Source organism: Anomaloglossus baeobatrachus, chromosome 7 (assembly GCF_048569485.1).
Source record: "Anomaloglossus baeobatrachus isolate aAnoBae1 chromosome 7, aAnoBae1.hap1, whole genome shotgun sequence".
Classification (NCBI taxonomy): domain Eukaryota; kingdom Metazoa; phylum Chordata; class Amphibia; order Anura; family Aromobatidae; genus Anomaloglossus; species Anomaloglossus baeobatrachus.
This window is the reverse complement of record NC_134359.1, coordinates 236,465,604-236,479,660: the sequence shown is the minus strand read 5'-3', so window position 1 is coordinate 236,479,660 and position 14,057 is coordinate 236,465,604. Positions and strand designations below refer to the sequence as shown.

Genomic DNA, 14,057 nt, shown 5'->3' with positions numbered 1-14,057 from the left:
AGGATGTCCGGGTAGATGAGGGAACAGACGTACCCACCGGGGAGGGGGGCAGGACAGCGCAGGGATGCCGGTATGGGCGTTACAGGTATACAAAGTGTATTCAACAACTTGCTCTATTAGAGACCCAGCACCCCCCAAAAGAAAAACATTTTTTTAGCTTTTTTTATTTTAGCAAGATGTATGTTTTGTATGTGACTTAGTCCATAATAGTAAAATAATTTGTTTATCCACCATATTTTTATTTTTTTCCCCCTTCAGTTACTTGAATAAACAGACCCAACCAATGTAGTTTGCAATAAATCTGAATTTTATTAGAGAAGCCAAATCAAAAGTTATTGCATTTAAATAGACATTAGTAACACAACGGGGGGTGGGTGGATTAAGAGTCCGTTGCCGTCAAACCAAAGAAACTCTCAATCATCCTACCCCTAGAATATGAGCAACTAATACAGAAGGTCGCTTACTATGTAGTCTTGTGCTGTATAATTTTCTGAGTGGATGTGGCTTTAGCACGATCAGGGTGCACAAATTAAACAGTGTTATACATCTGAGTTTACGTTTAATACTGGTGAAAGAGAAAGGCACTTGGTGCATGAAGAGTTAAAAAAAAATAAAAATGCCATCTTGAGATAATAAACGATAGGTTGCACACTGGATCATAAATGGACGTAGATTTGAAAAAGCGAGAACACTTCCATCGTGTCAACCAGTGAATGTGGGGGTCACATAGTTAATTTTAATTACGGCAGCACTTTTGACTAGTCCTCCTGGGTCTCCCAGGCTTATACTGTGCAGGCCGTGGTTGGTGCTGCCCAAGGGGCATCCCTTTTCTACCAGAAGTACACACCGGGAGCTGCCCCTTTACCTAAAACGGTGCCGCGTGAAGAGAAGACATCTGCCTTTTGATAGTGGTTGGACCTTCTGCATGGCTTCCATGCTGCAGTATTGGGGGGCCATGTTGGTGCACGTGCATTAGAGAAAATTAGCCTTTTTGTTAGTTTGCCGATGCAGCCGGGAACACTTGTAGGCATCTCATGGATTGAAGGGGGATAAATAGAGTTGTGATACAGTCCAAAGGCACGTGATGTGATAAGGAGTAGGATTATTCACTTGCTTTCGTTCCGTTGTAATCTGCATCTCGTGAGTCAGCATCTTCCTCAGACCCGTCAGCTGCGTTTTCTACAGCTCTCCTGTTTCCCGCGGATCGTCTAGGTGGGGCAAACGATGATGGTTCATTCCCCCGCCTGCCAGATGTAAGAAGAACGGTTAGACCTCCTTTATATTGGCTGGCCACTTTATTATTTGCTGCTAGATATTGGAAGAGAAATCATATCTGAGTTACTGACAGTTCGTCATCAATATTTAAAGGGATGTCAAATTTGTTCATGGATTTCACTGATTAGAAAAATAGAAAAGTATTTAAAATAGTTGAATGTGTTTTTAATGTGTTCAAAGTCAGGGCCTAAATGATTTTATTGTGTTTTGTACATTTAAAAAGGGCTTTTCACCAAGTCAAAGGTGAATAGTTTTTGCTCTTATTTTATTCCTGCTGCTCCCCTGAGAATGCCATTTTTTATTTTATTTTTTATTTTATTTATTTATCATTTATTTATTTTTTAAAACCGGCTTTCGGATCCAGAGATATAGGCCTTTTTATTTATCTCTGGATCCTCATGGGCGTGTCTTTAGGCTGCTCTGCATAATTGCTCTGTGAGCACCACCCCCTTGTAAAAAAAAAAAAAAAAATAGCACCAAATAACATGGCTCATATCTCTAGAAGCATATAGTGAATTTAAAAAAGAAAAATATGGGAGAAATGGGAATAAAATAAGAAGAAAAACTTGCTACTTCTAACCTGTTGACAAGTACTTTTTAAGGGGGTATTTCATTTTTTTAAAAAATATTTCATACTCTTTGTATAATGAAAAATTAAGAGGCTTTCTATATTGATTTCTTTTGGTTTGTAAGGGAATCTGTCAGCAGGTTTTTGCTATGTAATATGAGAACAGCGTAATGTAAGGGCAGAGATCCTGATTCCAGGGATGTGTCACTTACTGAGAAGCTTGTTGTAGTTTCAATACATTCAGTGTTTAGCAGTAGGAGATTATCACTGCACAACTAGGTGTCGAGTGAAAGATAGTCCAGCTAATCAGTGTAACCCCGCCCCCAGCACTGATTGACAGCTTACTGACACACAGGAAGCTGCTTATCAGTGGTGTGGGAGGGGTTATACACAGCGCTGCAAGAAAAAGTAGCAAAAAGGTAGATCCAGCACCAAAAATATAAAATCAACAAGCTTTATTCCATCATGATTAAAAAGAAATAACGAAAGGCACTGCATATTGAGTAACTGCAGTTATAGAAACCCCTCAGCTCAGCATTCTGACCACTTCTAGATCTACAGTAGAGAAAATAGGGATTCTATCAAAAATGCACCAAGCAGTCCATAAGTGATACATCACTGGAATCAGGCTCTCAGCCCCAACATCATGCTGCACTCAGATTACATAACAAAAACCTGCTGACAGATTCCCTTTAAATACATGTGCTTGCAGTAATCATATAAGAACATTTATTCACTTACTTTTTTTTTAGACCCCATTCAAAGTCCATATTTTTGAAAATACACCCGTTATAGGCTATGATGCTGATTACATTTCACTCATTTTTTTTACTGATGCTAAATAAAGGATCAAAATCACCCATTCAAATCAATAGATCATTGTACAAAAATGCGCAGAGTCTGAATGAAACCTTTCTTCCAGGGAATAAAGCATTGTTCTGGTATTGCAATGAAGACTAAAATGCAAAACATTCAGCTCCGGCAACTGTACTGTAGCTATGCTTGTGGGTCCATCATATGACCATATGACTTCCTATGGTCCTCCCTATTAGCCTGTTAGCACAGCGGTGATCCGCATACCTGTGTCCGTTGTCACCGCTTCAGATGCCGGGTTTAATGTCAGCGTGCATGATCAGAAGTCCTGGCACTTCCGACTTCATAGTGCACATGATCGGAAGTGCTGGGACTTGTGATCATGTGCACTGAGCCTAAATCCGGCGTCTGAGGCGGTGACAACGGATACAGGTATGCACGTAACTGCTAATGACACTGAGCAATGGGCATTGAAAAACATGTACCGCAGCTGCTCCCCGGAATCCGCAGCTATCCATTGCTGCAGTATTTCCGTGGAGATGTTGCGGTAAACCTGCGGAAACGGTGCCGATTTTGCACAGAATTCCTGCGGAATTCTCACCCTGTATCTCCATAACGGAGGAGCGGGAATTGCGCAGATATTTCCTCATGAATAATGGACATGCAGTTGCAGTTACGTGTGGCTGCGGGACATCCACAGCATTTTCCGCAGCCGCACATATCGCACCATTGATACAGCACTCCCCAAATCCCATAGGATAACATGGGGAGTGTCTGTACTTGCTAGAACTTGCTGATTTATCTAGAAAATCCAGATAAATCTGCAGGTTTTCCGTGGCAAAATCCACGGGTACGTTGTCCCGTGGGCACATAGCCTAAGTGTGGTGTGTTCACTCCCTGGAACTTTAATTGACAACTTGTTATGCAGTGTAGAATTGCAGAGCACACTGTCAATTAATGTGCTGGAAAGTGATTACAACTGAGCTCACCGTGGAGCGATCGGTGACTGTAAGGCCATGTGCCCACGAGAGATCGCACCTGCGGATTTATCCGCAGGTACGGCCGCAGGTTTCCCGCAGCTGCCCGCCGGCATCCGCAGCTATTTTAGCTGCGATAAACCTGCAGACTTTCATGCAATTTACCTGCAGACGTCCCGGCCTCTACATAGTGGAGGGCTGGGATTTCCGCAGGTAATTCCACAGGAATAATTGACATGCAGTTATGTGCGGCTGCGAGACATCCACAGCATGTTCCGCAGCCGCACATTCCGCAGCATGGACACAGTACTCCCCATGTCCCATAGGATAACATGGGGAGTGTCTGTACATGCTAAAACCTGCGGATTTATCTGGAAAATCCAGATAAATCCACAGGTTTTCCGCAGCAAAATCCGCAGAAGCAAGCTCCCGTGGGCACATAGCCTTACAGCTCCCTGCCTATCCTGATGACTGAGCAGCTGCAGAGAGGATACAAGTCATTTTCTCCATGCTGCTGCTGCTGCTTAAGTAAGGAAGGCATACATGATTTAAACACTATTTACCTGCAGATTTCCACTACATCTGAAGCTAAATAGCATTTTTAGAGATGACCGGTTCTTACACTACTCACAAAAAAGTTAGGGATATTTGGCTTTCAAGTGAAATTTCAGAATGATTGTAAAATGCACTCTAAACTTTTCAGGTGAACTTAATGTGACCTTCTTCTAATCCTCTGATTACACATGTCCAACTGTTCAATGTTTCAGTTCTTTTTGCACAACTTGATACAGTGAGACTGGAAGAGTCATAGAGAGCCATAGAAGTGGACATCCTTTGGCTACATCCCACACTAATGACACTAATGACTTCAATGTGAACAATGCCCTGATGACCGCATGATGAATGCCACACAACTCCAGGCACATTTAAGGGAGGTGAAAGGCACCCAAGTGTCATGTTAGACCATTTGAAACCATTTACATCTGCATGCTAGATGAAATGCAAGGGTACCTGACCACACCACCAGGCACAGGCATCATCTACATTGGACAAGGGACCAGTAGGCCTTAGTGCTGTTCACTGATGAAAGACAATTCACGCTAAGAAGAATTGATGGCCGCCAGTGATATTGGAGATGCCAAGGAGAGGGCTATGCATCAGCCACTGTTGTCACCAGACAAGTCTTTGGTGGTGGTGGTGGTGGGGTAACAGTGTGGGCAGTTGTGTCTAGTCAATATGGAACTGCTCTACTCTTTGTGAATGGAACAGTGACAGCCCCTACTACTAATAACATCATTAATCCAGTCATTGTGCCTCTGCATGACCAACACAGGCCTAATTTAATCTTCATGGAAAACAATGCTCCAGCTCATTGAGGTCGCATCATCAGGAAATAGCTGCTGGAGACTGGGGTACCTCAAATGTAGTGGCCTAGATAGTCTCTTGACCTAAATCCCATAGAGAACCTATGGGATCAGCTGAATCGCCATGTAGAGGCTCATACATCTGTACCCCAAAACCTCAATGACCTGAGAGCCGCCCTTCAAGAAGAGTGAGATGCCATGCCTCAGAGACAATAACTCCACTTATGAACAGCAGGAGACATTGTTGTCAGCTGTAATTGATGCTTAAGGCCACATGACAAGTTATTGAGGCATTGACATTTTTGGGGGGTATAACCTTAACTGGTGTTGGCTTTCGTTTCAATTAATTGTTTGAGATGAGGAAGTCATCATTGCATGCTTTCACTTATATGCCATACCTCACTGTAGTGTGAACTTTTTACGTTTTATATAAATTTCACCAGAAAGCCAAATATCCCTAACGTTTTGTGAGTAGTGTATGAGTGACTCATTTTTTGCTTTCCTGGACCAGATTTATAGAAAGATGACTGTTAAGAGGGACCAAAATCCATGTAATTTGTCTGAGCCAGTGGAGACTGTACTTGATACTTTGAAGAGGATGCCCTCGTAATTGCAGCATCTTACAAGGCGCTATGTGTGATGGTCACATTTAATGCATAAAATCTTTATGTACTACTAATGTAAATTACAGAAATCATTAATCCAAAATTGATTCATTTTATTGTAGACATCTCCTTTAAATATATGTATCTGCAATAGAGAAAACAGATACATGGCATAGACATCAGATGCGATTATCCTGTAATAAGAAGTGGATTAGTGTGGATATGACTATGACCTTAAATGATAAAGATTTAGTCCAGTAAGTTACGACCATGTCCTTACATTCACGTTCTGCATGCAGTTTGCCTTTGACAATAGTCATGTTACTAAGTTGACCATGCAAAGTCGCTTTGATGCAGTTAATATTACAAGGTATTAGCAGAATATCCTATCATTGTGGCTAATGATGATATTAATATTCCAGGTCAAATATTATATATGCATCAAATCCATTTTAAGTCTGATTATTATCATCTATCCTGGTAATATGAAATACCCTGGAATTTTTAGGATAGGCAACCATTAATGTTTACAGTAGTTTGGTTGTTGTATGTAGTGTCTGACATTCAAGGAACCCCAAAAGCACTACTGGGCCCCCTGTTGGGGTGACTTCTGCACATGTCTCTTCAAGAACATTGTGATGGAATCTAGATCATTCCCTATCTCATATTGCTGATCAACGAAGGTCCAATTGCTGCAACCCTTAGCAATCCTGAGAGCAGGACTCTGAAAGCCCCCAAAATAGAATTCTGGAGTCCTCTCTTGAATGGAGCAGGGCTGCACATGCTCAGTCTCATCTCCTTTCATTCCTAATAAAATTGTTGGAAATACCAGAGCGCTGTACTTGGCAATATCCATCATCACCATAGACCAGTGTTGCCCAACTCCAGTCCTCAAGAAGAGCCACCGACAGTGCATGTTTTCAGGATTTCCTTAAGGTGGGTTCACACACAACGACAGCGACAACAATGTCGCTGTTACGTCACCATTTCCTGTGACATAACAGCGACCTTAAATGATCGCAAGTTAGCTGTCAAACATGTAATTTTAAGCAGCGACGGAGCAGCAATCATAGCGACCTCGACGGTCGTTGGGATGTGTCAGACGTATCGCTGTGCGACGACTCAGACCTTGATAGAGGCGTGGTGTTTACCCCTAGACATGTTTTACGTTGCCTCTTTTCACGCCCCTCTGTTCCGATTGGTGATTGCTACAGCGCCTTTGCGTTGCCTTTTTCACGCCCCTCTGTTCCGATTGGTGATCACTACAGCGGCGCCTGATTGGGTGACCGTGCCAAACAATGGAAGACACAAAGAACGACACACTAGCGACACCAGACAGAGACTCTACTACGTGGAACAAAGAATGGAACTTAAAGAATGAAATCACTGTAACACCTTCGGCAAGTTACCCAATCGGAACGCTGTTATGACCACCAATCGGAGTCGTGGGGGGCGTTGTAAAATACAGCGCTAAAACACGCCCTTGTCCTGCCTTGAGTCCTACGTCACTGCCTTCAGCATCGTCGCGACCGTCGCGACCGTCGCTGCTGTGGTGTCAAACACAAGGATGCATGTGGCGCAGCGATCAAAAAATTACCTGGAATATTCAAGAGCAAGCAGCGATCTCGCAGCAGGGTCTGATCGTTGTTATGTGTCACACACAGCGACGTCGCTGTTGAGGTCGTTGCTGCGTCACAGAAAATGGCGACTTAGCAGCGATGTCATTGTCGTCGTCGTTGTGTGTGACATGACCATTAGTAATGGCACAGGTGATAATTGAATTACCTGCACAAATGAGGATTCCAACACCTCTCCAATGCTAAGGAAATCCTGAAAACATGCACTGTTTGTTGGTGGCTTTTGAGGACTGGAGTTGGGCAACACTGGTCTATGGTAATGATGGATGTTGCCAAGTACAGCACTCTGCTATTTACAGGAAATTTCTTGATAATGAACGGTGATGAGACTGAGCATGTGCACCTCTGCTCCATTCAAGACAGGACTGCAGAGTTCTATTTCTGGGGTGTCGGAGTCCTGCTATAGACCATGAATAGAGCGGAGGATGAACATTGAACATGGGCCTTACACTCCGTTCAAGGTCGGGCTTTGCATTGCCCCATTCTCAGGATTCCAAAGTCCCATACTTTGGATCGCTGTGGGTCCCAGTGGTCAGACTCCTAGCGATCAGTAAGGAAGCCTCATCCTATTGACAAGGAACCGTTTAATCTTTATTTTATCTCTGTTCATTTACAATGCATGGCTGCAAGATGTGCCAATTATGTATAATTAGCCATGAATGCTCAATGTTCTAAGCTACAATATGGCCACCATTTTGCCTAAAGAGGGTTATAGAGACAATACGTCCCTATGGTAGGAGATAGCACCCTGGGTATTTCAGCCCACTGCATGTGAATGGCTCCCAAAATATAACCATTTCTTGTTAAGTGGCTGTTGAAATAACGTTTTTTAGACAAGTCGATACTTCAATTGACTAATCTATTTTGAAATACGACTGACTGCTGATAAGTCTTTGGCTTTGTGATTTTTTTTGTTTCTATGGTAATGAATGTTACATCACATGAAAGCCTTATGTATCTAATATATAGTCTCAAAATGTTGTGTTTGTTGCTTATGGAAAGTGTTCTACGCACGCAGAAAAACAAAATGGCGGCGTGATAAAATTCTTGTTTCTGCAAGGAAAGTCCGCAAATATATTCATGATGATATGTCACAGACATTGGCGGATCAATGCCCTTTATATTCCACAGTTAAGAACTGGGTTGCCAAATTTAAAACAGGCCACTTCAGCACCAATGATGAGGAACGTCCTGGACGACAGAGAGTGGTTGTTGTTCCGGAGATCGTCGATGCTGTGCACAACCTCATATTGGAGAATCAATGAATTTCAGCTAAAGCAATAGCAGACATCATGGGGATTTCCCGTGAACGTGTTTGTGTCATTATCCATGAACATTTGGACATGAGGAAGTTATCTGCAAAGTGGGTCCCCAAATGTTTGACAACAGATCAGAGAAGCATGCGAGTGAAAACGGTCCATTTGTCAGCGTTTCTGGACTGATAAGAACTTCCTAGATCAACGGGTCACTATGGATGAGACCTGGATTTATTTGTATGACCCTGAAAACAAAGAGCAATCAAAAGAGCGGAGGCAGAGTGGTTCTCCTCATCCAAAAAAGTTCAGGGTGCAAAAATCAGCCACTAAGGTGATGGCGTCTGTGTTCTGGGATAAGGAGGGCATGCTGTTAGTGGACTACTTTCAAAATAGTTCCACCATCAATGCAAGGTATTACATTAAACTTTTGGACCAATTGAAGGCAGCTCTGAAGACCAAAAGGGGCGGCAAGCTGTCCAAAGGAATCTTGTTCCTGCAAGACAACGCCTTTGCTAACACTACACAAGCGACCACGGCAAAACTGGCAGTGCTGGACTTCCAGCTGGATGACCACCCACCTTATTTGCCAGATCTAACTCCCTCCGACTATCATCTGTTTCCAAACCTGAAAAAAACACCTCAAGGGTACCAAATTTCACACCATTTCTGATGCCATGGTTGTTACGGATGCCTGGTTTGAAGCACAACCGAAATCCTTCTTTTTGCTAGGCTTACAGAACTTGGAATACTGATGTAAGAAGTGTTTTGACATCAGTGGAGAGTATGTGGAATAAATGTAAAGTTTCATCATCCGATCTAGTTTCTTTCTGGGTAAAGCCAAAGACTTATCAGTAGCCCCTCGTAACAAATTTGGTAATGATAAAATCTACATGTATAGCTCTGAGCATCCTGTTCTGGCCATACAGACTTGTAACCGTCGTAATCAATGTTGCCTCCAGTAATGATCTGTAGAGATCCCATGCCCACCTAGACTGTATGAAGAAGAACAGAGACCATCAGAAGAACCAGTGCTGTTGTGGTGGCGATCAATAATGCTATGCTGGACATTTTTGTCTCCTCCTGAACATCGAGCCGTCTGAAGTTCTCTTTCAATTACAACTGGTCATTGGAGGTTGTTGGTCACTGGAGGTTGTTGGTCACTAGAGGTTGCTGGTCACTGGAGGTTCCAGCAACAGGACACTCGGTAAAAAGCCTTTGGCCATATAGCAACCCTTCACCAAATATAATAAAAAACCCTTTTTATGAGATTTTACAATTCATCTGATAATTGTTTATATCCTTTTATCATAGCTATAGGAGTTTTCAGAAACATACTCTAAAAAAAAATTGCACCAGAAAATACAGTACCAAGGATAAAAGAGGACGAGCTACCCATAATTACATTTTTTTCTTATAATAAAAAAGTACAGTTAATGCTGACATGTAGTGCTCATTATCATGCATGATGGATACATTCCACATAACCATGGAGAGATTGAAGTGTGTTAAGTTAGTTAAGTGCAATATACTTTCTACATTATATCCATATGGGTGGGGGACGTTAGTTATTTTATTTGCTTAGTTGTCTTTTAGGAATTAGATGATATCCATACATAGATGTCCAAGCCTTCAGATTTTGCAGGAAAAGGGTGGATGTTTGAAGACACATTGCATGTTTCACGCCGCCAAACATTTTGTTTCCATTTTGCCACATGTATATATTTTCTGTTTATGTTCTTTTTTTTGGCTTTTAGCCCAGACACTTGTGTGGTCTTTTAGATAGAATCTGAAACATTCAATGTGTCTTTAACAGAAAAAAGAATAAAGTGGAAATACGCCCATTTAGGAGGAGCTGCAAAATTGAAGGCGTTGGTACCTGCTTAGTCATTGCGTAGTATCCTGTGTCCCTCTGCAATAGAAAGTCTGTAGCTGTTATACCAGCACACCATAACATGGTAACGTCAAATCAAAGCTGTCAAAATCTGAATAGTATATTTCTATCTGGTCGTTAATATCACAGTGCCATTTCCAATGCTTTGCTTAGAGGCTCTGGAGACCCCTACTGATCGCTTTACTAAAAGGGTTATTCCCATCTCGAAGATCCTATCCCAATAGGTAGTAGGTGTAATAATAATATTAAAAAGTACCTCCAATTAGAAATGTAGTATTGTTCTCCTGATATAGCCATGTCTCTTACCTCATGTGTAGGGCATTGCAGTAGCTTAGGTATCTATGGTTATGACCACGAGCAACTAACTAACTGTCACTATACGAGTGGTTGTAACCATGAATACCTAAGCTGCAATGCCCTGCACAGGAGGCAAGAGATATGGCTATTGTCAAGGGTGTGTCACGGGTGATAGACAGTCTTGTGGTGTCCGGCTATAGAAGGTCACAGCATTTGGCTGCGCAAACTGCTCCATGACTTTCTATTATTTCTACTTGGTTTTCATCCCGTACCCTTTAGGACCCTTCAGAATTCCTTAGCCTGTAAGCGGCTTTTCACCAGCACTTCTCTTGTGTCTTTATACATCTTCACTTCCTATTACTCAGTGCTTGTGATATTTTTAACTACCTACAGATCCTGAGTGCAAACAGTCAGCTTGCAACCATCTGGAGTAATTCCCTGTATTTTCTTGGAGATAAATTGTTTGTTGTTTCCCCTTGTCTGTTATCCATGTGTGTCTTTTAGCACCTAGTAGGGTTGACAAAGAGCTTATCCCATCCTCTCCCTACCTAGGGTCCAGATCAGGGTCAGGTATCCGGCTCGGCGCACAGGTGAGGAACCTATCTAGGGCAGTGAGGCAACCCAGGGCCCAGCGGTAGACTTAGTCAGGGGTCACCATCTGCCCTCAACCCTTCCCTTTTGCCATTCGCTTGGTGCGTCCCCTTAACTAGCATGGCAGCTATAGCAGAACTATACTACATTTCTAATTGGAGGTATTTGCTAATATTATTAGTATTATCACACCTACTACATATTGAGATAGGATCTTGGAGATGGGAGTACCCCTTTAAGGGGCTATACTACTTGATTGAGTGCTGCACTCTGGGGCTTTTGTCAGCTTTCCTGGAAGAGCCAAACAGAGGGTTCCAGATCCAAGAAATGGCAATCAGAGCCAAATTATGCCCCTTTAACACAGCCATTAGTGGGGTCCCAGGCAACCAAACCAAGCCAAATCAAAACTATGTGAAAATGCTAATGACCCAGAAGAATATCTTTCCAATTACATGTTAATCTTTTGTATAATTTCACTCCACCGACATTCTTTACTAATTTTAAAGCCTAATGTCTTTTACCATACAAGGTAATGTAAATGGCAAGACGTTAGATAACTTTGGCTCGGGTTACTGGCAGACTCGAATCCCCTGATAATGCGGTCTCATAAGGGATTTAAGTGGTCAAAATCTGGAATAATAAATATGTCCTTAAAATCCTACATGATATCTAATACAGGGAATCTGGTATCCCTGCCCCCACACTACTAATACACGTATCATTAAGGCCATGTGCACACGTTGAGTATTTGGTAAGTTTTTTACCTCAGTATTTTATCTCAGAAGCCTAATAGAAACACATCATCACTTCTGCATTAATTATCCACTCCTCGTTTTGGCTCACAAAAACTGAGGTAAAAATCTCACCAAATACTCAACGTGTGCACGTGGTCTTAAAGATAAAATGTAAAGTGTGTTATGCTATATGCCACTCCTTAAGCCACGTGCTCACATTGAGTACTGGGCGAGTTTTTTTACCTCAGTATTTGGTGAGCCAAAACCCAGGGGTGGGTAAAAAATACAGAAGTGGTGCCCGTGTTTCTATCAGGCTTGAGTATTTCATGAGTCTTTTATTATAGTGTTTCTATTATATTTTTCCTCTGATTGTTCCACTCTTGGTTTTGGCTTACAAATACTGAGGTAAAAAACTCACCAAACACTCAATGTGTACACGTGGCCGTAAAGGCCTTGTCTAGTGAAAGCAAACTATCACCTCTCTATTGGATAGGTGAAAACTTACTGGTTGGTGGGGGTCCGACTGTTGAAATTTGTACCCCCAACAGGACACTTCTATGCCCTTTACAAAATGGAGAGACAGGTCAAATGGCTAGCCACCTCTCCATACATTTTGTATATGGCTGCTAAAAAAGCTTCAGCACCCACACAGCAAATGAATATAATGAAGAAAAAATCGGAGAGCACTCATCCGAAATATACGGTGGTGTGAGCGAGCCTTTAGGGTGTGTGCACGATGAGTCTTTTTTATGAGTTTTTTGGAGCAGAAACTGAGCACAAACTCCAAGTTTTTCAGGAGGATTTGGAGATTTTCTGCTTGGTTTCTGCTTCAAAAGAAAACTCAGTGTGAACAAGCCCTTACCTCTCAATACATTGATAGAAATATCTATATTATTTTGTGGCTGGTTTTGTTAACATTGTACTAGTTTTAGCTTGTATTCACCTCTCTAGACCTGTAGTTTTTGGCACTTTTTAATACAGCCTGACCATTACTAAGGGGCAAGACGTCTATCATGTTCTCATTCTGATCCTTTCATTAGGGAACATTGAGCGAATGGAATTAATTTTCAATATATATATTCACTGATTAGAGGCTACTTTTATAATGACCATACCTGAGTTTGCTCTTAAGTCCGCTGAGCTCTCTGGTCAGTGTGTCATTACTCTCAGTGGCCTCATCCAGCTCCCTCTGTAATTTCCTTCGGTTAGCATTGAGACGTTGTGTTTCTTCCTCAGCCTCCTCCAGCTGTCGTTTCAGTTGCTTCTGTTTTACAGTTCCCTTTTCGGCCTAAAATATGAAAGAATTGAGATACATATACCTTATAGAAGATATTGCATATACGTATGACATTTATATAGCATGATCTCATAGAATGGTAAAGTTGGAAGGGACCTCAAGGGCCTTCGGGTCCAACCCACTGTGAGTGCACGATATGGTGGCAGTGGAGTCGTGAAACTCATAGATCCCGATGCAATGGTCTCCAGCTATAATAATATGGGCTAGAGCTGAACTCCAGTGCAAGGGTGTGACTGCAACCCCTCCATACACTATAGCTTTGCTTATGTGCTGGTTTAAATGGCAAAGTGGCATAGAGGGACAGCAGCGTGGTCTTTCTTGGTAAACTGGTAAAAGTGAGTATTGCATAACGTTACTAGAAATTGTCATTTGATCAGCTGCTGCAGCACTTTAAGCTTCAAATGAGGAAGGAACTGTAAATCCATCCTTGGTTTTAGCCATTTAGAGGAATTACGATATAGCGAGCCCATATTCTAAAGTTTCTATATCCAGTTTGCTAAAAATCAATTTCAAGGTATTGAAATGAGTTTACCTGGTCCTTGTACTGCTCGGCCTGCTTTCTTTCATCTTCAACTTGAAGAAGAGCCTCCTTAAGCTTTTTGTCTTTCTGTTTTAATGTTTTCAGTGATGCTTGTTTGTCTCTGAAATTTGTGAAGTAGAAATTAGGTTAATGTGTGCATGATGTGGATAAAAGGGAATCAGTTAGTTAGGGTACCGTCACACTAAGTGACACAACCAGCGATCCCACCAGC

The 14,057-nt window shown here is 42.1% G+C and overlaps 1 protein-coding gene across 2 annotated transcripts in view; it reads right to left on the bottom strand.

Annotated features, from left to right (window-relative positions):
* Window positions 1–286: 286 nt before the first annotated feature.
* Window positions 287–14,057, bottom strand: part of MYH11 (myosin heavy chain 11) — a 153,404-nt gene continuing 139,633 nt past the window's right edge. For both annotated transcript variants that reach the window (XM_075317961.1, XM_075317963.1), the window contains 3 exons: window positions 13,838–13,946; window positions 13,124–13,296; window positions 287–1,244 (listed from right to left, as the gene is read on the bottom strand). In XM_075317961.1, coding sequence (XP_075174076.1) covers window positions 1,103–1,244; window positions 13,124–13,296; window positions 13,838–13,946 — 424 coding nt within the window. In that variant the 3' untranslated portion in view covers window positions 287–1,102. The remainder of the gene's footprint in view (window positions 1,245–13,123; window positions 13,297–13,837; window positions 13,947–14,057) is intronic.